General features: G+C 38.7%; 3 protein-coding genes across 3 annotated transcripts; 1 reads left to right on the forward strand and 2 right to left on the reverse strand.

Moving 5' to 3' along the window:
* Positions 1 to 364: 364 nt before the first annotated feature.
* LOC116917477 lies at positions 365 to 3,457 on the reverse strand. Its single transcript, XM_045169444.1, is given in 11 exon segments — positions 365 to 567; positions 569 to 631; positions 701 to 792; positions 868 to 985; positions 1,065 to 1,424; positions 1,507 to 1,600; positions 1,663 to 1,862; positions 1,922 to 2,157; positions 2,215 to 2,811; positions 2,883 to 3,071; positions 3,141 to 3,457. Coding segments are annotated over 8 exon segments (1,272 nt in total). The 5' UTR covers positions 2,093 to 2,157; positions 2,215 to 2,811; positions 2,883 to 3,071; positions 3,141 to 3,457; the 3' UTR covers positions 365 to 393.
* LOC116917476 lies at positions 3,404 to 5,719 on the forward strand. The gene is made up of 3 exons (XM_032922943.2): positions 3,404 to 3,410; positions 4,863 to 5,205; positions 5,266 to 5,719. Exons 1-3 carry the CDS (start codon positions 3,404 to 3,406, stop codon positions 5,717 to 5,719), a joined length of 804 nt encoding a protein of 267 aa, XP_032778834.2.
* A 1,407-nt stretch (positions 5,720 to 7,126) lies between these two features.
* LOC123469599 lies at positions 7,127 to 7,920 on the reverse strand. The gene is made up of 3 exons (XM_045168623.1): positions 7,863 to 7,920; positions 7,301 to 7,802; positions 7,127 to 7,241 (listed from the first exon to the last, which is right to left on the reverse strand). The coding sequence occupies exons 1-3, from the start codon at positions 7,918 to 7,920 to the stop codon at positions 7,127 to 7,129; spliced, it is 675 nt and encodes a 224-aa protein (XP_045024558.1).
* Between the last annotated feature and the right edge of the window lie 18,664 nt (positions 7,921 to 26,584).

The raw sequence follows: 26,584 nt of genomic DNA on the forward strand, positions 1-26,584 counted from the left end.
ACAAAGAATCAAAACAGAGCGACGACCGAAGTTACAGAAAGACTTCTAACTTTGGCTGCTAAAAGGGCAGCAGAAAAGGAAGCAATGAAAAGAAATCAGAACAAGATGCCTTTTACGTTCACATTGCCTAATACGAAGAAAAAGTTGGCAACAAATATTCGAGCGAAAAAAGCAGCGGAAAATGTAGCAGTTGTAGGACTTAGTACAGATGAGCCCGAGAATGAAATGCAAATAATAGAAGTTAGCCAATCAGAATACGACCAAATGTATGTAATAAACTAAAAGACTTTACCTGTGCTGTAATGAATTAATTGAATTCTTTTTAGATTACAATCGATCGAGATGGAATCTCCAGACTCAATAACTCCTGTTATTAATGAAGCTCAAGAAGAATTATCTACTAAAGTCGTATCTACTGGAAACAGCGCTTCTCAAGGTGCTGCGACAAAGCACGGTCACGCGCCTTCTCATTTTTGTTCTCCATTTACAAGAATCTGTCAGAAAAATCTCGGCAAATGTTTTAATCAAAACCCTTATTATACCCCAAGTACAGCCTACTTGCAACGCTGCTAATGCGATCAGACGTTAATGCCTCAAGACGTTGGCTATAGAATCTTTCACGATGGAGAGCCTGCACTCAAGGGAAGAATAATCAAGATTTAATTTGAATTTGTTATTTTTACGAAATGGACAGAGTTACCGTAACTAAACGTCGCGTAATGAAATTCGCAAGTCCTTTTTCTTTTCTGGAATTCCAATAGAATATGGCAGCTGTCAAATGATCGTTGCGACCTGAATATAATCGATAGATAGGATAGAACCGATGTGTACTACAACTTCGATTGTTCAAAAAATTAAAGATATTACGTGAGGAACTCATGGTGTGTGTTACGCTGTAATAACGCGAAAACCAAGCAAAAACCTGCTCTGTTTCCTCGCCTAGAGTCCCAGCTGCTCCGTCTCTCCAGTGTCCAAAATATAATACCTGCACAATATACGTTATAATAATAACTAGGTAATGTTAAGAAATTAGCACACCAACGGTTATCGAGCGTTGTTCTCACCTGACAGTACCAAGCATGGGCTTGGCCATGTAAACGAGAGAGAAAGGGATACATCTCGGTAAAAAGTGGTTTGAACTCCTTTAGATTATCTCCAAGGGCTTTTAACCATGGCCAGTAGTGACAAACTACGTCATTAACCAGAAATTTACAGTGTTTTTCATAAAGCTTTTGGTGCGCGTACAACGTGTGTCTGTATGTTTCACCCTCATACATGTTCACTGCGCAATGAATGACGCCATGACCGCAAGAGGCCATAAGAATTCCGGTTTCATCCAAACTTTTGTAGCGCATTGACACCTCTTTTGAAGCTTGGAATTCCGAATTTCCACAGAGTTGACGCGAACCAATTGATTTCTTGGACTAAGGAAAACAAACGTTAGTTAAAGCTTTAAACTTTTTTTGTTTTGTCTTTTATTTGTTTTATTTAAATATATGGTTTTACCTGGGGTTTCACTTTGTCAATAGACTCTTTTAGTAGCTGGAATTCTTCCTTCTGAGGAATGACCTCATTCCCGTACCAGGCCCTAGCAGGGCGCCTGTTAAATGAAAATTTCCAATACAATATATATATAAAGAATGAGTCAAATATTCTGCCTACTCGTTTTTGCGGTTAGTCCTGGTAAGCTTGTGATTTCCATCAGGATGGCCAGAGAGAAGGGCAGGCTCCCCGGTATCTAAATCAACACAAACTCGACACAAAAGTTTATCCATGTTCTTAACGCGTGTGTCAACCAAATGCCTCGTAAACTCATGGGCCTGGCTGGCTTTGGCAAACATGGGGCCATTAACTGTTGGACACTGGAAAAAAGGCGTGGATTATTCTAGCTCAATAGTACATACAAGATACTAGAATTTACCCTTGATCCTTCCGTTGACATTGCTGATAAACATTCAAGGAACTTTCGCTCGGAAGTTCCTGGTGTAAGCAGTTTTAAATGGTACCACATAGTTAAGAGATTAGAACACACCAGAAAGGTAATTTTGTCGGGAACAGGGGGCCAAAAACCGGAGATGATGTAGTCAGCCATTTCGGCTTCTCCGGTGAATTTGCATTTTTCGCAGTAGAAAGCGGCGGAATTTAAATCAAATCTTCCTGTCAATAATGGAGATTAGACCATGCAATAGACTAAAATTAATCATTTAGGCCTACCATTCGATGTAATGACACAGGAAAATTGTCGTCCTGCAACAAGCGAAACTTATGTTGATGTAAGACATCCTTTACATGCTGGTGGTTTGAATACCGGCACAGGAACCGCTGAGCATTGCATGAATAAAATTATAAAATTCCTAACTGTCTAGTTTAAAATGACAACATATATACCTAGCTGATAGAGAGACCCCTTTGAGTTAATAAATTCTTTCAAGTCCAACACTCTTGAGTTCTCATTTTTGTAGAAAATTCTTTTGTGAAAAGGTGATTGATAATGAATCAAGTTGTCACAGCTCCAGCAATAATGATGTCTGCAATCCTCACAACGTATGTGATGGTCTTTGAGCATATTCTTACATCCAACAGCATCACATATCCGTTCATGGCCAGATGAGGCATGTGATGTTAGAACTGTCACATAAACCTCTTCTTGTCTCTCTTCCCACATGTTGTCAGCCTTTGTAAATTCTACATCAGCTGTCTTTTTCTTTTCACAAGAGAAAACATTCCTGGATGATTGGGCTGCCTCAAGTTCAGCACTGGCTTCAACTTCCATTTGGTCCAAGAGTTGCTCGAGAGCAATGTTGGGAAATTCTAAAATATTTATAATAAGGTTAATAACATTTACTAACTACTTTAACAGTTGGAAAAGTCATCAGACATACCGATCAAAGACTGCTGTTGGCTGTCAGCAGTTTCAAATGTAGTACATTCAGACTCAGGTCCATGCTGTAGTTCAGGCTGAATTTGTGTTTCCTCAACCGTTTTCAATATTATGTTATCGCTAGCATTTTTTGTCTCACTAGTTGCATGTTCTGTTATTTTGCCCTGTTGTGGTTGCTTTTTTGATGGTCCTTAAATAATGTGAAAAAGGAAATACATAAGCTGTGTCAAGTGCTGAAAACCATAATGTTCTAGCTTACTTTGGATTGGTTTTTTGTCATCATTGTCTTGTTCATTATCCTTGAAGTCCCCATACAGAGATCGTAATGGAAGATTTAGTGGGTTACTGAGCATTCGACGTTTTTCACTTTTACGTTTTAATCTTTCAACCTTCTTTTGCTCTGATAAAGCTGCCTTTTTCTCTGCGGAAATTTTTACTTTATTAACTGCCCCATCATTTTTTTTTGGAGCAACTTTACCCATTCTGTTACACAAATAGGTTTTATCAATGGCGTAATGAGTAATGACCGGTAAATTAATGACAATGTTTTATACAATGTAGACAAGAACAATAACAAAATGAACAAAATTTCGAACAAGTGCAACCGTTCACACAAGTGCAAAGAGTTTATGCCCTTCCGCCACCATGAGCGCTAGTTGTATAGGGTTGACAGCGAGAGAAAAAGTGGCGCAGCAGTCACGCAAACGTGTGCACAAGTGCAGCCCAACTTGAGTTGACACTACATGAGCTTCCAGGTACTTTCAAAATTGACTGGGTTAACCCCCCTGCTCGCAACATGGTTGTTTTACCTTCTGTGAACAGCATGACGGAATTCATGGCCCAATATCCCACAAACTTCTTTTGAAAACGTCTAGCTCAACTGGCTGTACACATTTCGCCTTTTCTCTCTTTCTCTTTGACGTGAACATCTGGGGAAAAGCATTCGTGAATTTCACAACGGCAGGTATGGGAATTGTATTCGGAGCTTCTGTCCACCACTGACTTGTGAAGACGCGGGTTACGGTGGCAGAGTTCTGTCAACAATTCCTTCTGCCTTGCATTTGTGTGCATTAGTCAAAGCCTCTTTATGTGCTAGTTAGTAAACCAACCTTGGCTCGGCGGCCTATAAACGGTGCCTGGTCGAGTGGCTCTATCGGGTTTTGATTGGAACTTGCCTATAAACGGGGGTTCTGGTCGTAACACTAAATTGTCGTGTTTCGTTATCAGTGTTACGACATTTTAAAAAGTATTCTATGATAAAAGTAAAAAGTAGGTCTATGATAATTAAGTTAGAAAAGGTTTTACTATACTTAATTAATTAATATTTAGGGTATGTGTTGTTACTTAATATTAGTATTGATTTAGTTATGGCTACTAATGTATCTATTTTCATGAGTTCCTCAAGTGATATTTTAAGAGTAATAGTGAAATGCTTGAAAAGTTTTATTTTATTTTTTATATTAAATATATTATATTTTTTTTTATTTATTTATTATTTGACTAATTTAATTACTTAACTTAATTATACATTACTTTATAAAGTTATTATTAACTTAATAGATTTACTTTACCTTACTGATTAGCAGAAATGTTACTTTTTACTTAACTTAAATGTGTTAATTTTACTTAATATTTAGAGTGTTTAACCTAATTAGTTAACTTTACTTTACTATTTTACTTTATTACTTTACGATTCCATTACTTTACCCACCCAAAACCCCTATTTTGCCTCGCATAGCTCGGGCTTGGTCCCGCTTAGTTACTTAAGTATAGTTAAGTAAAGTTATTTTAGTTTACTATTTTACTTTATTACTTTACTGTGTTTATTACATTATAGTTTATTACATTACTTTACCCACCCAAAACCCCTATTTTGCCTCGCATAGCTCGGGCTTGGTCCCGTTTAGTTACTTAAGTATAGTTAATTTAAGTTATTTTAGTTAAGTAAATATGGTCTTATGTAATAATTATTTGTATACAGGGATCGCTCTTCCAACTCCATGCCCTACAAGATGGAATAGTCTTTTTGACAGTCTAGTGGCCTTCCTTCAAAACTTTAAAAGTCTCGAGGTAGTCAACAAGTTATTCTCCTCGCTGACACTTCCGCTGTTAACAAAAGAGGATATTGAACTACTGAACGAGTATATGGAGGTTATGAAGCCACTCGCAGTTGTTCTAGACATTTTGCAAGGTGATAAAGGGGTACTCCTTGGAGTGGGCCTTGTTTTGCCTCTGATTACCAGATTGAAGGATCTACTAAATCAACGAGTCTACTTACATCTTGGACCAATACGTGACCGAGTTCTTGAGAAAGTTGATAAAAGGTACTATTATCTCGAATGTTTTTTTTTTGCATTGGTAATTGTTAGCATTCTTATTTTAAGATTTGGTAAACTCTTCGAGGATCCATGGTACTTATTGGCAGCATTGACTCATCCGTGCTTTAAGGCACACTGGATCAAAGACCGAAGGAGCCAAGAAGATGCCAAACTAAAACTCAGACAGCTGATTCAAGACGCAACATACTCACCAGTTTTGGAAAAAAGCAAGACATCTTTAGCCGAAGAGTTTTTGGTGTTTGATGATATCCATCCTTCCGGAAGACCGGATGACGAGGTAGATAGATTTTTAAAAGATAATGACACCTCAGTAGGTATGCTAGATAACTATCCGCAGATAAAAGCTTTGTTTATAAAATATAACACTGTCATTCCGACTAGTGCTCCATTAGAGGATCTTTTTAGCCTCGCAGCACTAATTTTAACTATAAGAAGGAATAAATTGTCAGATTCAATGTTGGAAATGTTGATATTTTTAAAAATTGCTTTAAATTTGTAAAATTTGATATAAATAAATGACTTATTTTTGTGACTTAAGTCATGACGTTGACTTAAACATTTTTTGCGTTGACGGTGACTTTTTTTTTTTACTTTTGACGTTAGCTTTTAGATTGACGTACGACGTGCAAATTTTTCCTACGTCACCAAAAACTCCGTGACGTTCCGAACACTGAATTTTACCTCCTACGACTGGGGACAATTCACGGTCACACTGAGTGAATGATGAAATTCCAGGTTCACTATGCAAACCACAGTCGTTGAAAGTATTATTCAATTCACAACCATCTATAGGACGATATAAAAAACAGTTACAAAGGTGAAGTAGTAAATCAATTCTGATGTAGATACGTTCACAGATTGGGGGCTGCAGACTACAACATTTACTTAAAGTTGCAAACTAGAATCACTTATTTGCAAGCTGTTATACTCACTTGCCATGGTTTCAACAGACATTCTCCCTATAAAAGTAAATATGTTGTAGTTAAATTTTACTTAAAGCACACTGTCTCAATATATGTCACCTTGGAGTTCTCTGTCTTTTTTTTGTTGGATAACAAATAAACATCTTCATCGTTCCCTTCAGAATTGGTTGCTACCCACATAGCACAGGTCGGTCCCACGGATATCCACAGTTTATCCAACAAAGATAAGGGTGATATCCTACGGTCATCCGTGGAACTGCCCGATATCCGAACTGGATGTCCCTTGGGTATTGACTGAGTATTACAAGCCCTGCCGGGAAGATGCCGTCGGACAGACAATAACACCCGACAAAGACTTCTTATTCAAGCGAAGTGAACATAGCCGAGTCACGAATCGAACCCGAGTGTCCCACGTCGTAACAGGAGTCTCTGACCATTCTGCCATCCCTTTCACAATCATTTCAACTATATTTTGTTACTGAATCAAAATATTGTGAAATATTTGTGAAATAATTGCTGCTGGGAATGCCTAACCACTGTCTTATAATTATCAGCTTAGTACACTCACTTCCAAACTTACGATACAGGCGAATCGCAAAACAATGCACCTGTGTTGGCCATAGTAGTGTACCACGCTTTTTTTCCTACCAAGAAGGAAGGGTTGAATTTTTTTTAACGTAAAAAAAGAAGAGTAAGAGCAAACAAATGCAATTCCACTGATTCAAAATAAGTAAAAATTAATTTTCTTCATGAGAAAGTTTTCGTAATTAAAATCCAGTCCAACCTTCTTGTTGGTCGATGACAGCTTGTAATCTGTTTGGCATGCTGTCGATCAAAGCCTGCGAATAGGGTTGATCATTTGCCAGTTCTTCCCACTTTAAATTGACAAACAAAAATAATTCATTTGCTTTGTTAGCGTATCCTGCGTTAAAATGCCCACCGTCCGGTGTTCTCCCATTGCATAATTCAGAAACCAAGTAACCTCATAAATTTTCTATGGGATTCATGTCACATCCTTTTGTCGGCAATTCAAGCGCAAAGAGATTTGGAGTAAATCCAAGCCAAGTTCGCGTGTGAACGGCTGTATGAATGCGTGAACTGCGAAAAGAAAATTGCATTTTAAAATAAATTCGTTTGAAAATTTATATGCAGTTTACTTGTCTTGGACGAACGTTATCCTCTCACCACGCTGAAAATTAGCTCTAATGAAGGCAATCAAATTTGTTTTAAGTGTGTTAACATACTGCACTGTCGTCAAATTTCTTTCCACTCGACTTAGCCTTGTCAATCCACCTGACCACATGCCTCCCCAAACGGATACGAATGTTCGACCACTTCTCTTGATATTCAATATGTTTCTTTTCTCGGATCTTTCTTTCTTTAACCGACGGACTCGAACACCACCACGAGATGAAGACGACCAACTTTTCTCGTCCGTAAATACCACTATTCTCCAAAAATCTATTGGCTGATTGACATACCATCGAACAAATGCTAGCCTCCCAGCTCGGTGTTCGTCCGTTAATATATCCTTGACAGCACCGATTTCAGATTTAATACCAGCTTCAATCAGACGACGATTTATGGTTAAAATATGGACATTATCTATGCCGGGTTTAAAGGCAACATCGGCGCTATTATCGAACTTGTTTTCTATCGCTATCAAAAAAAGAATATTTAAACTTATGCGGACACAGATATTTTAAAGGTGAAAAAAACCAGCCGGAGCAACAGAACAAAAAGTCTTCATGTTCTTTAGTTTTTCGAAACCTTCCATTTTCATTAACACGAGGTGTTACGTTTGTTTCGTACCGATAGTGGTCGATCCACCGCTTTACGGTCATTAGACTTACTCCCAATCTCCGTTTTATCCTTTCCTGATACCAATTCATCTTGCTTAAATGGATTATTTCCATTCTTTGAGCGGGTGTTATTCGTTTTCCTCGGCCCTGGGCTAAAATTTCTGCATCAATTTCGATATCTTCCTCACTTTCATGCGCATCCATGTTTGGTAAAAGACGAACTAACTCATTTTTTCTTGATTTTCCCACAAAAAAACGCATTTTTGTCGGTGAATCGAAGAAAAGCCGAAAAAAACATCCAAAATTTGTTTACTCTAACTCTTCATTACTCTTACGTTTAAAAAATCCAACCCTTCCGTCTTGGTAGGGAAAAAAAGCGCGGTTCACTACTATGGCCAACACAGGTGCGTTGTTTTGCGCTTTGGCCTGTATCGTTATTTATGGAAGTGAGTGTACAATTTTAAAATAATTTAAAACTTGTAAAGACTTGTATTAATTTCATTCTATTATTTTTATTTTGCTGTTCCTGTTACACTACGAATCGCTCATAGAAATTATCGAGAACACTGATATAAAAAAATGTAAATGAAATCGTAAAACCTAACTTCTCATTATACTTTTTTTTCAAAAATTTTTATAAAAAGCCAAGATTTTGTCTTAAACCCCCCCCCCCCCAACCCAAGCTAGCCCTGTGCGTGCCAAGCCAAACACATTGTGGTGGAAAATAAAAGTCCCCTTTAGTTTTAAACAAATTTTTTTTGTCAATCAAAAACAAAACATTAAAAAATCTTCTTGGCTGTTGAATGGCCGTCCGTAGAATCACATTTTTGAACGTCCATTTGCACTTCAATTGTTGCTATCCGACGGACATTCCTGGAACTACTCATAGAGTACATGGATATCAAACAGATGTTTGGCCATTAATCGGACATCCGCTGGCAGAAGTGTGCTATGTGGGTATTACATTCCATAACCAATGTACATTTTAGATACTTTAATGAAATGATTTACCAACAGACAATTTTTACTTGTATGTAAGTAGATTTAAGTGTGGGACAACATTGTCTTTCAGTTTTAAATATCCAACTCTACTTTTGAATTTTTCGTAGTTTTTCAAATCAGTTTCCAGCTAAAACCAGGTTTTAATTTCTATTGCCATGCATATTAAAATAGTGTAGTACCCCAAAATGTTCATCGCATACATGAAGACTTCATTTAGTTGTAAATTTACAACTGCCCAGACCAAGAACATGAAACCATAACTTTCTTTTATTTTCATTCGTAGGAAAGGATATAAATTTCCCACTTGGGTTATTCCTGGATAAGTTGTTGCATCCAGGTGCAACACAGAAAACGTTTTTCATTGTGCAACTTAAAACATTAAATTAAAATAAAATAAATATATATAAGGTAAAAACATATAGGCAGTAGAGTCTACCAAATTTCTCGTGTCAGACGAGTGTCGTCTGCAATTTGATCAGAAATGAAGGACCGCCCACAAAACATGAAGAAATGTCCGTTTTGAAAGGGGAGGGCTTTGTATAAACTTTAAATAATAAATTAAATTTCTTAAATGCTATTTAAAAATAAATAAAAAATATCACGCGACTCAGCGTGAAAAACTGACTAGACCCATATTTATTTGAACAATATTAATTTTTGGTGCAACGACCCTATTGATATTGATTAATGCAAACCTTTGCGTGATTAATAAAGACCCCAAGTAATATTGTCATATTCATTTCCACAGGGATAAAACGTTTTCGCCATATTGTTGCGTGGTCGTTCAACCACGCTGGGGTTTCGTCGACAAAAACTGCTCTGCTATGTATGATGGGCAAAGTGCTAAGTGTAGCCGGACCCTATTCCGGCGCAAGAAATCCGGTCGCCTGCTTATATAAGGACCAAGAGTCTTGACGATAGGGTTAGTCTGTTGTTGAAATTGCTTGTTACATGTGAAACAGTCTAATACACTTTTGATCCTATAAACGAAGTTGTGATATGGTGGAAATGCAAGCCTATGGGTAAGGCCTTGTTTTACGCCTTTTTTCCGTGAGCTTCCACTTTAATTTGTAAGCAAGTGGGTGAAGAAGTCATGGCCCAGCGGGTCATTGCACCTTACATTGCTGGAGTATGGGGCTGAGACGTCAACCTTGCTGCAGCATAGAAAAGCAAATGAAATGAATGAAAAAAGAGGCAAACCCGTAGGTAAAGATTCGCAATGACAGGAAAGTGGTTAAGTGTAGGATAGACGAACTTGAGAAGTAAGCCGACTCGGGAAAAGCGTACGGTAAGATGGGAGATTCGAGTAGAGCAGGAAAACAGGGAAAAGTGACAGGGAGAAGTGGAATAGATGCAAAGGGCGACAAGAGGAGGTTGGATCGCTTGAGGTAGGGATAGCCTAGGGCCATTCAAGACAAGTAGATCGAGTGATATCGGAAAGCAGAGTCAACAACAAAGTTGTATCTGGTTAGAGATTCGGCCATCGCAGGACTGCGAAGCCGAAGAGCAAGTGAAATTAACTGACCAAGAGCGCTCGGGAAAAGAAGGCATCTGGCCGTAGATTCGGCAATCAAGGGATAGCAAAGCAGGGTACCAAGGTAAACTAACTGACGAAGTGGAGGTAGGGGAAGCAGAAAGGAACAGACGGTCAACGCAAACAGTGTACCAATTGACTTTCAGCGAAGACGATATGGAAGTGTGGGAGGACCTACAAGAAGTAAACGGAGACCAGGACAAACCACAACTGGAGTGGGATTTTGAAGCATTCAGGAGAAGATCAGCAGCCTTGAGTAGTAGGGTAAGGGAACTGCGGAATCGACGAGTATCTAGAGGAAGATCGGCAAGTCGAGGTCACGAGACAACGCGAGGCCGGATAGCAGTTCGGCCTCCGGGGCCGAATACAATTAGGTTAACAAATTTCCTAAACCTATCCATAGCTATGGCAGCGCCTTCCAAGCTCTCCCGACTTAACAGGAGGATACCAAGACAACGTTTAAGACTGGCTACATCCAGTACCCTCCCAAACTAAAATACACTTTTAGACAAGCAAAACAAGAAATTTCACAAAATAAACCACTCAAATTGAAGCCCAAATGCACCGGGTGGCTTTTGAAGATTTAAATTTTAAAATGAACGCCACGATGAGTAAATGCGCTCGTGAACTGAGCACCCACTCGTTGAAGCTGAAGAGCAGGCGCTCGAAAAAATTTTGGCCCAAATAATATTTTGCCAGATTTGACACCAAATCAAACTCATATTCAGGCCATAATTGATCATTAGAATCTTCGGCTTAAGAATTAAGCTATTCACAAGGATGATGGCTATACTCTTGATTTTTATCAACTAATTGATACAGAATATCCCCCATCGATTCAACCTGTTCAACCCGTTAAATCAAAACACCCTAGATCCAAACCAACCATTTATGGAAATTAATTTAGATCGACATTTTTCAAAAAACGCTACTCGTCGGCATTATCATCGACCATTTCTTCAAGTGCAGATTCCTACTGGCCTAAAGCACTTTTGGGACGTAAGTAACTAAGTAACTTTGTGATTGTACTCACATGCATCTAACTGTTCATTTGTTTTTAAAACGCCACTGGGTGTCGGCCTTCGAGATTTATGGGGGGCTGCGTGGGCTGGACCGTCGGTGGTTGCCAAGTTGAAAATGCGACCCCTCGCTTTGCTCGCCATTTTTCCTCTCTCTAGGTCAGAAGTTTTCTGAATTTTTGATTAATTTTTTTTATTTGTAATCTAATTTAAAAAACCTGACGTTTTTCACTTCTCTCCATGACAGCATCAAAAACAAATGACAAACGACAGCCGCCCTCATCGTTTCTAAACAAACACAAATTAAAAATTTACAAACCAACCTTTCATCACAAAAAATACCCTATTCCATACACTTTTACATGGAGAATCCAACTGTAATAAAATTTCACCTAAAAAACGAAAACCCGTGGCACAGGAGGGTCCCTAATCCACCAACCTGCCACCAATCAATCAGAATCCGACTTTCCCGACCAAAATTTTAATTTCGATCAAACAAAAAACAATATAAAATAAACAACCAAACCTACATATTTAGAAACAACCCATTGGCACGAAGTTGAATACGGCGAATCAGATAAAAAATTTATGAAAACGAACAACTCCCCTGTTTACACACGATAATTCTACCCAATTTGCAGCCAATCAAAACCCGGCTGGAACTCCTGGGGAAACAATAAACAGTTTGGGGCCCATAAACACGGCATAGCCTTCCATCTTTACCAAGGTAAATCTCTCAGGGATAATAACGACCAGTTATTAAGTCCACATTAAATATTTTTCAGTAGGCTTTAAGGCAAAAAGCTACGAGGTCTTCAAAGATGCTGTATATGCTATGACAAATCAAAAGTTTGTAGAAGCACATGAGTATCTTTGCGCCTTAAGTACTAAATTCACATAGGTATAATCATATTCTAGCTAACTATGCTTTGTTGTAATAAGTGGATTGGAGTCTCGATGCTTACTTTGAAACGCGTTGATTCAGTCCTAGATTGATTAGATCTTGGCCCATTCCGGAACGATGAAAGATTTGCATGCCTGGTGACAACACTAGAAACCGCATGGAAAGATAGTTTAGTTTTTTACAATGATATTATAAATATAAAAAAACGTTTATTATATTATGTAATATATTGCTTAGATATGATCTCACTACAAAGAACGTGCTAAAAGAAATGGAAAAAAGTTCAAGATTGTCCTGGAAACTCTGCTGGGTTTTGCAACCTCTCGTCTGCTTGACAGAGATGCATGAACCCTCGAAGCGGAAAAAAGGTTTGTCGTTGACTTATTCATACAAAAGCTTTTTAAAAACAAGATAAGTGTGGTGGTTCTCTGTTATTAGATTGCCACCTATCCTAGCTGCATTACAGTAGTCTTTAATTCCGTACGGCTGGGGTTTAATGTGCAAGCCGACAGCAAAGTCAACTACTTCCAATCAGTGGACTGTGTTATTTATTTAAAAGTTATGATTTTGTCTAAAACATTACACTTCTATTGATTTCAGCAGTTTACCGATAACAATGCTCAGTTTGTCACGACTAAGCCTGGCCAGGTTTGGGTGAAAGACGATTTCAAAATTGCTCGTGTTGGTTCTCAGCCAACTATTGTCTTCCATGTTCTCATGTGTTGTTCGTGGTGTGGACAATAAACGGAACGATCTTATTATATCATAGATGGATAGTTGGCGGAACATAAACTAGCATACGGGATAATCAATTTTTGCCCAACGCAGATCCAACAGTAACTGTTGTTGTTGGGCCAAAAAGGCAGATTAAGACTGCTCGAACTGTCATAGGTAAACTTTATTTTATACTGGCATCAATCGAGTAGACAGTGCAAAGCCTCCCTCTTCCATTCATGAAAGGATGCGTCAACTTGTTCCTCCCCCTCAATGATCGGTGGAAGGCCAATGAGTCTAAGAATCTTACTGGCGGTAAATTGAGATAATCAAAAGGTTATAAGTATTTTATAAAATTATCGAAACTTTTTTGTAGATTATAACATTATAGTTTTTGTGGATGAAATCCATATTCAGCAATCACTACCCGGGAGTAGTACAACTTCTGAAGTAAGAACGACACGACGGGGCAGGGTAGAATAAGTCTAGACCTGGTTTTTTTGTATGCTTTAAGGTATTACGCTTCAAAGCAATGAACAGGTTTAGGTCATTTTTTGCAACCCCCCAAGGTGATGTGTTTTTTTAAGCGATTGTTGGAAACGTAGGCTTGGGCTTTGCAATATTTCTTTTAACAATTTAGGTTAACTTCTTGCTGCCTGTGCATATTTCTGTCGTTACCGATGGCGTATGTGTAGAGCATCCCGATTATCATGCTAGAGATCGGTCTTCGATTCCTGATGAAGTATGATTCATTGTTTATTGGTTTATTAACATTTTTCGTTCGTATATGAGACAAAAAAGCAGAAAAAAGCAATATGGGCTTTTTGTATTACATATTATTCCAAAAATAATGATTCCCCCATTCTTTGGTCGAAGTAATAAAAATAATTCTCAGCATATACAAACGAAGAATCTTACAACCTCGTTATTTAATTTGCAAGTATTTATGAGGGATCGAACACCGACCTCCAACACCACAGTCAGACTTACCCAAACCTACCCTGTCGTGTCCGTCACCCCATCTACCCTACCTCAAAAAGAACAACAAACAGAAAACGCGTCAGCCCGCCAATAGGTGGCTCTCAAAAATTTTCGAATTTTTTTACAGGGTACTGTACTTTTCTGTATTTTATTTTTTTGTTTAGTTTTGTTTTGCTCTGGTTGTTAAAACTTCATTTTATGCTACATTTTTAAATATGTGTACCTTTCGCCACAATCATAATGTTTGAATACAAAAACACACATCTATGAACTACAACATAAGTTAACAATAACTAGAACTGCATAAAACAAATATAAATATATAAAATAAAAAGGCTTGTTCCCCTGACGTAGAAAATAGAGTATGAATGGCTCCAAAACGGCAGTATACTACGGGCAAGAGTGGGCAAACTTGGCTGAGTATACTTGGCGGGCAAGAGTCCAAAGATTGGACCCTGCCTCCGCGTACCTCAGTCTGTAGAGCCCCCCATCCACGGATCCCGAAAGATATTCCCCAACTGGCAACACTCCTGGATGCTCGTTTCTGAACCCTCGCCGGATGGTATCATGGAGCTGCTCTCGGCATATGTACCTCACTGTAGGATCTCTACAAGTGAGGAGCTGAGCAGCCCTGGCGATGGTCCAGAAATCGGCATCATCAGTGAGGCGGCATGTTCCTAGGCCCCCAACCCGCCGGTCCGCGTAGAAAAAGGGGACCGTTGCGTGATTGGGAAGGTTGCAAATAAGGCCTAGGAACTTCCTACACTCAGTGTCCAGTTGGGTAAGGCAGTCTTTCAGGACCCGTCCCGAAACGAGGTGATGGGAAAAGGAGGGTAGAAGGTGGCTACGGAAAATCTCAAGTTTTTGCCATGGTGCGAGGTGGGTGGCGGCAATCTTGTCGAGGTTAGGGATAAGGTCAGTGGGAAGACGGAACCGCAATTTCCCGCCGATCGGTGTACCAAGATATGTCTCTTGGTCGTCTGGTCCCAAGCACCGAATGGGTTGAGTACCAATTCGGAGCAGAGCCTCAGGCGGCTTGCCTTTGTCACTGACCAAGTAAGCACACTTCCCGGCATTGAATTGCAGCCCTAAGGTGTCAGAGGTGAGGGATAAAAGGTCTAAAATATTTTGGAGCTCGTCAGGAGAATTTGTAACCACATCAATGTCGTCAGCATATGCCGTGGTCTTGACGAGCGAGCCAAATAATAAAAATCCGGGGTTGATATTGGACTTTCCGGCCCTGACGAGGGGCTCGAAAGCCAGGTTAAAAATAGGGGCGCTAAGAGCGTCACCCTGACGAACACCTGCTGTTGGGGAAATATAAACAGATTCTTTCTGTAAGGCAAAATCCATCCGATTCCCCGAGTAAATGTTCGCCAGGATACGCCGGAGGTCGTCTGGTATCGGAAGTGAAGCAGACAGCTCTCCAGGAACGGCGTGAGGCACAGAATCAAACGCATTGCACATGTCTAGCCATGCTATAGACACATGCCTACGTTTGGTCCTTGTCTCCTCGACAACGGTCTGCAAGAGCTGTGTGTGCTCTTGGATACCATGGACCCACGGGAGGAAACCCTTTTGCTCGGGAGATAGCCAGCCAAGATCTGAGGCGATCTCTGTGAGTCTCTGGCTGATTACTCCCGAGAACAGTTTGTAGATGGTCGGAAGAAGGGAAATTGGCCTAAAGTTGGAATAATCGCTAGGGTCCCCCTTTTCTTAAAGATGGGGACTGTTTGCGATATTTTCCAACAGTTGGGAATTCCAATCTTCCAAACTATTCTACAAACTGTTTCCAGCAAAATGCAGTCGGGGTCGAGGGCCCTTAGATGTCGATATTCTAGGCGATCGACCCCTGAAGATGTATTTGTAGCCCGGCGAAGTTTAGCCTCAAGCTCTTTTTGGCTAGGCGCACGATTGAGGAAGTCCATCTGGTCCCTTGATGGATGGGACCAGTCGCAGGTGTCGTAGAGTACCCTCGCACTCTGGCACTGCTGCGAAGGTAGACTCGAGCGGTGGTAAGTCCTCTCGAGGTATTCCTCCGCAGCTTCAACAGTGCCATCGTACGAGGGTGAACGATCTCCGAGCACCTCTCGAACGGCTTTTCTTGGGTAGATGTTGAAGAGCCGTTGAATCTTCCTTGCTTCGTACGCCTTGAGCTTGATCTGTCGCCGGGCCTTCTGCATCTGCCGGTTTTGGTTTCTTTTTCTATCATTAGGGTTTCCTTGGGGTTTTTCAGGGCTAGGGTCTTCTAAAAGCTGTGCTTTGGGGAGCCAGTCAGCAGTGCAATGTTCGAGGACGCCTTCGAGATCAAGAACAGTCTCGCAGCTATGAAAAGCAGGTGCCCAGAGACAAGCGAAATCACCGCCTCTTTGGCTTTGCTCTTCTGAGCTGTCTTGGCTGCATCCTTGAACATTTTTCTGACTGGGGGAAAAGGGTTGGGTCTCGTGCAATCTCTGGTAATGCCCTTTTAGTGTAGGGCCATCTCCAGCAAATCCATACACTCCGCATTCCCAGTATTTCAAAAGTCGGAGTGTGTAGGCTGTCTCTAGGTGTCTATGAATACTACCCATGACTCTGGTGTTCTGTACCAGGGTAGTCCATTCACACCTAGGACATTTAGTGGGTCCTCCAGGGTATCTTAAAATAATTTTGTCCCCCTCGATTCTACAAGGGGGAAAAGTGGGGAGAGGCGAGTGAGCGGGATTTGGGGACCCCTGCGAACCACCGATTTCAGAAGAAAAGGTGAGTTCGAGGGATTGGCGGAGAATACTGGAAGAAAGGGACTCAGTGCAGGGCCTTGCATGCCTGCCGGCTAAAATAAAGGAATTAAACTCCTTTTTGCAGCGAATGCAGACATACTGGGTCGTGAACTGAATTCCTCTCCTCGAGTGTCGATCTTTGATGTGTTTCTCCGCCAACTGTCTCTTGCGTTCCCCTGACCAGGGCCCGTTACCCCGCTCACCCTGGCAAGCTCGTTCCCCACATCTTAATATGTTTGGCAGAGGAACTGGGATTTTAATAGCACTCCCATGGAGTCTTACCCTAGTAGCGTTTCTACTAGATGCTCCCTCCTCTGCCATTCTAACCCTGGGACCACTTTCGTAAAAGATTAAAAGGAAAAAAGGAATAAAGGAATAAAAAAAGATAAAAGAAAAGAGCAGAGAAATAATAAAAAAATGAATGAAAAGAATAAAAACGTTGAATATATTTGCTAATATATAAATATATTTGCTCTGCCATTCTAACCCTGGGACCACTTTCGTAAAAGATAAAAAGGAAGACGGAATAAAGAAATAAAAAAAGATAAAAGAAAAGAGCAGAGAAATAATAAAAAAGGAATGAAAAGAATAAAAACGTTAAATATATTTGCTATTGTTTTAAAAAGGTTTCCTGAAAAATAAGGATAAAAGATCGTCTGCTCATGTAAACAAACGATAAAATCGGGAGCTCATAAAAACAGGTCTGCTCCGGACGGAGTCAGAAAAAATTCACCTTAAGTCTATGTCTATGATGCGCAGTCTATGATGCGGGAGTCCAATGATCGAAAATCATAACAATTAGGTTTCTCTTCTGGTATTTTGGCCAAAGGGCGCAAAGTGTTTATTTAATAATTGCTAAATTTCATTCAAAAATTCATTTCTTAATTATGGAAGCCAAAATTATTTCACTGTATAAATTGTCAGTTTAAAAATATCTTTAATATGAATGAATGTTGCGTATATGGGAGACTTAAACAAACCACAATGGAGAAACTTATCAGCAGAAATAGGAAGCTTGAGGCCAGTAACAATGCGAAAGAAAAGCTAGTTCAGCGAAAAGATAATACCATAAAGGTGATTTTTTTAATGCATTATGTTTATGATGTATGCTGTTATGTTACTAAAACCTGCTATTTTTTTGAAACTCAAGGATTAGATCACTGATCTGCGTAAAGACATGGTGAGGTCGTGTCACAGAGTTTTGACCGATAAACTTTCTAAGCTAGATGCGCAGGTAAAGAGTTAATTAGATAGTTGTTAGCATAGATTTTGCGTTATCTCACTTCTTTTTTACCTTAATTTTATTTAGTGAATGTATTTGGTAGCATAGATTTTTCATTTTTCACTTCTTTTTTACAATAATTTGACATCATGTCCCGTAATTTTCCATATTTCGCTTATATCACCGTATTTCGTTTATTTTTGATAATCTAAGTCTATTGACAGAATGTAATTCACGTCAAGTATGGTACAAATACAACCTCGTGATTCTTTTTTAATTTTTAATCTCACTTCTTTTTTACCTTAATATTATTTAGTGAATGTATTTGGTAGCATAGATTTTTCATTTTTCACTTCTTTTTTACAATAATTTGACATTATGTCCCATAATTTTCCATATTTCGCTTATATCACCGTATTTCGTTTATTTTTGATAATCTAAGTCTATTGACAGAATGTAATTCACGTCAAGTATGGTACAAATACAACCTCGTGATTCTTTTTTAACCAACACTTTATTATCTATAAATTTCAGGAACTGCTGGTCGTTAAAACTATTTTGAAAAAAGCAGAATGTAAGAACGTTAGAAGCATGCGCTACGATCCTGATTTTTTCCTGGAATGCATCATGCTGAGAATCAAAAGTAAGGCAGCCTACGATCATCTAAAACTACAAAAGCTATTGCCTCTACCCTGTACTGATACAATCAGGAAGCTATTGAGTTGTAAGACCTGCACTTTTTGCCTTAACGCCTACGCGTTAAATGCAATCAAAAATTACATTCAAAACAAACCAAAAGCAATGAGATACGGTAGTCTTGTTTGAAACGAGATGTCGCTAGCCGAGTTAGTCAATTTCTATGCCAAGAAACTGTTATTCAAAGGATTTGTTGGTTATGGGGATGGTGGGCTGAAATTATCTGAACACAAAGACGAATTAGCAGATCACGGCCTTGTTTTAATTTTTCGGCCGTTTCGGATTCAGCCAATTGCATGCTATGCGACTAAAGGTGCCTGCAAAGTTGAACTATTGACCGAGCTGATGGCAAGAGCTATTACGGTATTGGACCAGAACGAAGCAATCGTGAAGTCTGTTGTCTGCGACGGCGCACAATCCAACAAGACCGTCATGAAGATGTGTGGTGTAATTGGAAAGCACGGCCAAATTGTAAACACCTTCGTTAACCAAGAGACACTAATGAAAATTTAACAATTTCCACCATCGCCAGATCCTGATCTTGACGCAGTGAATGCAAGTTATTTGAAAGAACGACTTTTATCAAGTTTATGCGCACCATCTGGGAACGAAGCAAAATAATCTGAAAGAGATGTCACATCGTTTGCACATCCGACAAGTGATGGAGAATTAATATACGTTTTCATTGATGTTCCCCATCTCCTGAAATGTATAAGAAATCATATTTTCAACGTAAAGGAGGTTCAGGTAAAACTTTTACAAATACAAGTATTTTCAAGCTTTATTTTTTGTGTTCTTTTTTAGTTTAAAGGAAAAATGGTTCGGTTTTCAGACTTCGAGTTGTTGTACAATACGAGTAAAATTCCGGGCAATCCACTTTCCATTTTAAGCAAACTAACAAAATCTCATCTTGATCCCACTTCATTTGAGAAAATGAACGTAAAGCTGGCTGCTCAGATTTTTTCCAACTCGGTTGTTTTAGCAATTTCTTATTTGAAATTTCTGTTTAAGGTCTAGGTAAAGCCAATGTGCAAGTAGCAGACAGTAGAAAAATCACTTTACGAGGCTATTTGACTATTCGGTCAGTAGTTGTAAATGCTGACCGTTAAAATATAGACAAAATTTATGAGAAGAGTACTTCAGTAAAGACGACAAATGTGCAAACCAACATTAAACAAAATTAGAGAAAAATGAATCCCACCACCATCACTTCTTGTACATCGGGACTCAAAACTTGAACGGCATATTGAATATTTATTTATGCTAACGACGAAAAAATTATTGTATTATCAGGGTGCCCGCTCTTCTGGAAATCAGGGAAATCATGGAAAAATCATGGAATTCAAAAGTAGTCAGGGAATCATTGAAAAGTCAGGGATTTTGCTAAAATTAGGCGAAAATCATGGAATTTTTACGCGGTCAGAAAAGTTTGATTTTTTTTAATGAATAGATTTATTTACCCACCGCTAGGGTAGTTGCTGTTTAGTTGTAATTACACCTGGCAGGCCATAGAAGACGAAAAGACTATAACTTTTGAATTTTCTCACGTGCTTTCCTAGTTTGTTTGTTATTTTCAATCCCAGGAGTGATGTAAGTAAAGCATTATTGAAAACATGTTTATTTAGTAGTCTAACGTTTTATTCTTTAAATATTCTATATCGCTAAGTATTGGAATGGCACCTAAGAAAGAAACTTTTTTTTACGACGATTGGCTAAAGGTTGAGAAGTATCGAAAATGGCTAGAAAAGGGGCAAAGTAATTTGCAGTTCAGTTGTATTTTGTGTAAAAAAGTCAAAACCAAATCAAGTTGGCAGTTGAGCAACATGGGTGTTGGGGCTCTTGACAGTCACATGAAAAGTAATGGGCACAAAAAGGCAGAGACAATTTCAAACATTCAGCCATCAGTCGCAGAAACATTCCAGAAATCAAAATCTGCAAGTTACGATAAGAGTAATTGTGCTAATGAATGTTAAAAATGTGTATTATGAGATTAATTTTCTTTATTCTTTTTCTTCAGATGTTGAAATTGCTACTACTGCTGTAGCTGTAGCTACCAATACTGTCGACAATAAAAGTGCAACAGATCTTCATCTAGTGCAAGTTTTACAAGAAAATTTATCAGCAACTGTGCCACTAAATGTTGTGTCGAACACCCCCCGACAGTCAAATCATTTCGTAGTGTCCACCGACCAGGTTCTAGAAGCGGAAATTCGTTGGTGTCTCAAAGCTGTAAGTAAAAGTTTGTCAGTAAGATCAAACAACGAAGACCCTGAGCTCTTCAAAGTCATGTTCCCGGATAGCAAGATAGCAAGCCAGTTTTCGCTTGGCAGAGACAAGATGTCTTATTTACTTCATTATGGCATTGCCCCAACTTTCCATGATCAGCTTGTGGAAAAGGCTACTTCTTGTGGTCCTTTCGTCGTGTTATTTTACGAGTCCATGAACAAAATTGCCCAGAAGCAGCAGCAAGATATAGTCATTCGTTTCTTTGATCAAGAATCACAAAAAGTGTCAACCCGCTACTTTAATTCATCATTTCTAGAAAAGCAAAAAGCAGAAGACATTCTTCGGGGTTTGAAAGATGGCTTATTGGGACTCGGCGCAAAACTGGATAATCTTTTACAAGTTTCTATGGACGGCCCCAATGTGAACTGGAAGGTACTGGCCCTATTAAAACAAGAACTTTGGAACAAACCCGATGGATCGACTTTCTTTTTAGAACTGGGCTCATGTGGCCTTCATATTGTGCATGGTTCAATCGGCACTGCCCACAGTAAAGTAGGCTGGAGCCTTCACAAGATTTTTTCTGCAGCTTGGTATTTGATGAAAGACTGTCCAGCTCGCCGAAGAGAGTACATTAACGTCACGAAAAGCAAAGTTTTCCCATTGAAATTTTGTCACATACGCTGGGTCGAGAACGTTGTAGTGGCAAATAGGTTTCTTATAGTTCTTCAACCTTTGACCGTGTTTCTTGAAAAAACTGAATCCACCAAGGATCACATGAAAAGTTTAAGCTGTTATTCTACTCTTCAATCAGCCATCAAGGATCCATTTCTTCGAGCGAAAGTAAAATTTTTTATCTCCGTTTCACAAGAAGTTGAACCGTTCCTTCGACAATTTCAGTCATCAAAGCCTCTTGCTATTTTTCTTTACAAAGAATATGGTGCTATTATTCGTAATCTTGCTGAACGAGTTGTTAAACCGGACGTGTTAAAACCAAAGGAAGGTCCAGAGCTGAACTTCAATCAAATTTTTCTTCTGGATCTAAATGATTCTGACATTCTCCTCCCTGCTAAAAATGTCAAAATTGGACCAGCATGTAAAAACGAGCTGAAAGATCTGAAGGAGAAAGAAAAGGACGTTCTTGGGTTTCGACGAGATTGTCGTGATTTTCTTGTTGCCATGCTGCAGATACTTAATGAACGTTCACCACTCAAATACCCTTGTGTGAGGACTATCTCCTGCTTCGATCCCGATCTTATATTTTTTCAACCGAAATTGGCAACAAAAAGATTTGAGCAGTTTACCCAGTTGATGCTGGATCACCGTCAGATCGATACGGCTGGGGTAGAAAATGCCACCAAACAGTTCCAAAAACTAGTCTACAAAGCCAAAGAGGAAGTTGAGTTCTCAAAAATATTTGAATCTTGGGATATGTCTAGTGATGAGTTATCCTTGGACAGCTTTTATGCTACAATTTTGACATCCAAACATTTTCCAAATGGAATTGTAGATCTGAAGATGTTAGTCCACAAAGCACTAATCTTTAGCCACGGGCAGGCTCACGTCGAAAGTGGTTTTTCTGTTAACGAAACCTTTCTCTCTCAAAATCTTCATGAAGAGTCCCTCGTCAATCTACGCAGAATCAGCGACACCATCAATTTTTATGGCCGAGTACTGGACGTTCCAATCTCAAAAAAGATGTTGACGGCATGTCGGCTTTCCCGTAGCCGCTATCGACAGGCTTTAGAAGAGAGCAAGAAGAGTCAAGAGGCCAGTTATTCTACAGAAGAGCGAAAAAGAAAGTTGTTGGTGGAAGAGTTAAAAGAAATCAAAAAGAAACAGAAGCTCACGGAGCGGAAAAATTCGAATGATTTAGAACAACTATCAATGGAACGAAGAAGAATTGAGACGCAGTTATCGCACATGTAGTTTTTTTTTGTTCAATCGTTTCAAGTCATCCCAAACCTAATCGAGTCACCTCAATTTATCCTTAATCATTTTAAATTAAAGTGGAAACACAGACCGTTTAACCTAGTTCAGTTTATGATTTAAAAATGTGATACAGAAATGGCTAGTCACTCAATTTGTTTTTTGATATTTTGCGCGAGCCAAAGTCAGGGAATTTCTTTTTTTTCAGTCTGGAACTCTTGAAAAAGTCATGGAAAAGCGAGACATGTTATGAGCGGGCACCCTGATTATGCTAACGGTGTTACTATAAAGGTAATAACTGGGATAGGTCGATGAACGAGTGGCAATTTTGGTAAACGGAAAGCCAGGGGTTGAGAATAAAAAGTTATTGGACTTTCCAGTTGTTGTTAGTTCTACCGGAGTGGTACAGCATGACGCTGTCGTAATGTTATTTAAGGATTGAGTGTTATAGAAAAAGTAGCAGAAGTGGTTTTCGACCCAAAATCTAGTAATACTGGTCGAATCAAAGGATGCGCGACTGTGATTGAACAGACGTCGAGTTCATCAGTATTATGGTTTGCATGTCGACATCACATGTGTCCAATGCAATAATAGGCAAAAGAAATAGTCCCTCAGAATCTTTTTTCAAGAGATTTCAAAAAGAGTGGATAGATTTCGAAGAAATGCAAGTGGTACATTGAAGATCATAACTTTTTAAAAATCAACTTGCCTAAAATAATGTATTTTTTCAGCATCTTAATTTATTCGATTGGGATGTTAGTGGTGACCTGATATCCGCGACTAGTTGAGTTGACTGTGCTATTTACGGGAGGGGGGGTCAGCTTTTCTATTCTGCTTCCAAAAACCTAGTAAAATTGCATAAAAATATCTAGGGCTCGGCACCACGTAGATCGAGAGGGGGAGCTTTTTCATCGATTCGTGGTGAAAATCTATTTATTTTTTGGTGTGCAATGATGATGATGACCCGGATGCTGGTCAACAAATAAACGGAGACTACCCCTAGCTCCTATGGTGTCTTATTGTAACCATGCCCTTTTTATAGATATTTATTTCGTATGTAAGGAATCAGTATGTACAGTATGTTCCAAAAAAATCCGACCACCCTTTTCAAATAAAAATGCCCCCTATTGTCAAATAGCACAATTGCATCGAGTTTTAGGCCAAATTGAAGCACATGGTAAATGTGGAAAAACCATGTAAGAAATTGCCATGGAAACGAGACAACCATTAGTTAGCTCGCATCCTTACATCAGTGTGTGCTGGGAATACTTGCCGTTAGGCATAGCCAAGAATTTTACAAAGTTTTATCATTTTTCTACTCTACTGGTCTACGCGAGACAGACTAAAGGAATGGAAGTTTCGTTTCTATGGCAACCAAACATTAGTTGTAGGCAGATTTGCTTAACCAACAAAAACAAAAGAATACTTTAATTATATCATTATTAAATTATAATAATATAATATAAATCACAATTTATTAAAAAATAACAATTAGAATTAATAATATATATTAAATATATTAATTATAATAGTGACTTATTAAGTATTCTTTTAATGAAAACGTTTCAAAACAAAAGAATGCATAATAATTTACTATTGTAATAAATAAATCTAATATTCATAAAAAGAAATTATATATTATTTTATTTCAGTTAAAAAATTTTTATAAATAGTAATTTAAATTATATTATTATAATTTAATAATGATATTGTAACGAAGCCATCAAAATATATATACCTTTGCAAGATACCCACAATATGATCTATTTGCTTATGCTTATTTTATATTCACATTATATTCTTATTCACTATTACAAACGTATTTGCTAGTTGCTTCATGTGCAACCATGTTCACCTAGATAAAACTTCCGGGTTCTGACTCACGCGTGTGACGCACCTACGCGTCACGAACATCACGCCACACGCGAAGATGCGACGTTTCATGGTGAACCCTCTTTCTGACAAGAGTCAGACAAGTATCAGCTTGCAAGACGTTCAGTCGCCTTTAGCTTGAATTGTCACTCTTGAACAGTAGACTTTTATCTTGATGTGTTAGCTTATTCATTGTAATCCATTAGTTATTCCTCCAACTTATTTTGTTCTTCTTCCTCTCCGAGCATCGTGTGTATTCGAATTATCTTCTCAACACGTACTCCAAATACTATACGTGTCGGCAAGTAGTATTGTTCCCCGTTTTTCTCCTATTATTCCCTCACGCTTGTACGCCCGCGCTACCACGGTAAGATCAAATTACTTTGTCTCGAATATCACGCTCAGTTTCCCTATTGGACTCACTTTCATGTATCCTTACTCGTTTTGTAAACCTTTGGCCTCAGCTTAGTAATACATAATCATCATTGTGGGTAAATACGCCTCTGAGTTTATTTACACAACAAATTGTCTTAATTCGTAAAGCCATTCACCCGAGAGGGAGAATGCTTTACAATATAATAAAAATATTCTTTTGTTTTGGGGGTTGAGCAAATCCACCTAAAATAAATGTCTGGTTGTCATAGAAACGAGATTTCCATTCCTTAAGTCTGTCTCGCGTAGACCAGTAGAGTAAAAAAATGGTAAAACTTTGTTAAATTCTTTGCTATGCCTAACGGCAAGTATTCCCAGCACACACTGATGTAAGGATGCGAGCTCACTGATGGGTGTCTCGTTTCCATGGCAATTTCTTACATGGTTTTTCCACATTTTACCATTTGCTTCAATTTGGCCTAAAACTCGATGCAATTGTGCTATTTGACAATAGGGGGCATTTTTATTTGAAAAGGGTGGTCGGATTTTTTTGGAACATACTGTACAGTATCCTGCACAAAAAGGTGAACACCGATTTGTTTTGAAAAAGCCATCTGTGGGTAGAAAATATGAATAGTTTACCTTTTTAAGGAGAGGTAGGGCGGTTTTGGCGCAAAATCCTCATAAAGGGGGTTGGGTAATGTCAGTCCAGACACTTTTTTTTACCCTAGGTATTAAATGTCTGGAAAAAAGTGTAGACTGTATCATCGGTAGACTCCCCTACCCCCCCGGCTAAGTAGAACTATTCTTGCAATACAAAATAGAGTCTTTCCATTACTCGTTATTGTCATTATCGGGTCGGGTAATCGGGTAGCATATAGAAACACAAAATTATTTTATCAGTATGCTAGCTGTCAGTTATCAAATTGTTAGTGGGTTGTTGGATACGTTTCCGTCGGCGACGCGGGAGATCCGCGTTCTAGACTTGGATGAGAGAAATGTTAACAAAATTATTGCGTTCATGAAAAAAGTGTAATTGTTTACCAATGAAATAATCATTAATCGTATAAAAATACTTTTTTCCAAATTTTAAATATTATATATCTCATCAAAATTTTATTTAATTTTATTCAATAGTTAGATTTGTTCTGAATACTATTAACGCAAACAAGCTTTGAACACAGAATTCTCGCGTCGCCGACGGAAACGTATCCAATAAGCCACTAACAATTTAATAACAGATAACTAGCATACTGATAAAAATAATTTTGTGTTTCCATATGCTACCCGATTACCCGACCCGATAATGACAATAACGAGTAATGGAAAGACTCTATTTTGTATTGCAAAAATAGTTCTACTTAGCCGGGGGGTAGGGGAGTCTACCGATGATACAGTCTACACTTTTTTCC

The sequence above is a fragment of the Daphnia magna genome, linkage group LG2 (genome assembly GCF_020631705.1).
Source record: "Daphnia magna isolate NIES linkage group LG2, ASM2063170v1.1, whole genome shotgun sequence".
NCBI lineage: Eukaryota > Metazoa > Arthropoda > Branchiopoda > Diplostraca > Daphniidae > Daphnia > Daphnia magna.

Bases quoted from the DNA above. Each gene is read 5' to 3' on its own strand.
- LOC116917476 (XM_032922943.2), top strand. The intron at 5,206-5,265 runs GTACTATTATCT...TCTTATTTTAAG, and splicing joins CTTGAGAAAGTTGATAAAAG to ATTTGGTAAACTCTTCGAGG.
- LOC123469599 (XM_045168623.1), bottom strand. From the start codon at position 7,920: ATGGAAGGTTTCGAAAAACTAAAGAACATGAAGACTTTTTGTTCTGTT. The intron at 7,803-7,862 runs GTTTTTTTCACC...TTTTTTTGATAG, and splicing joins TTGTTCTGTTGCTCCGGCTG to CGATAGAAAACAAGTTCGAT. The intron at 7,242-7,300 runs GTAAACTGCATA...TTCTTTTCGCAG, and splicing joins ATAACGTTCGTCCAAGACAA to TTCACGCATTCATACAGCCG.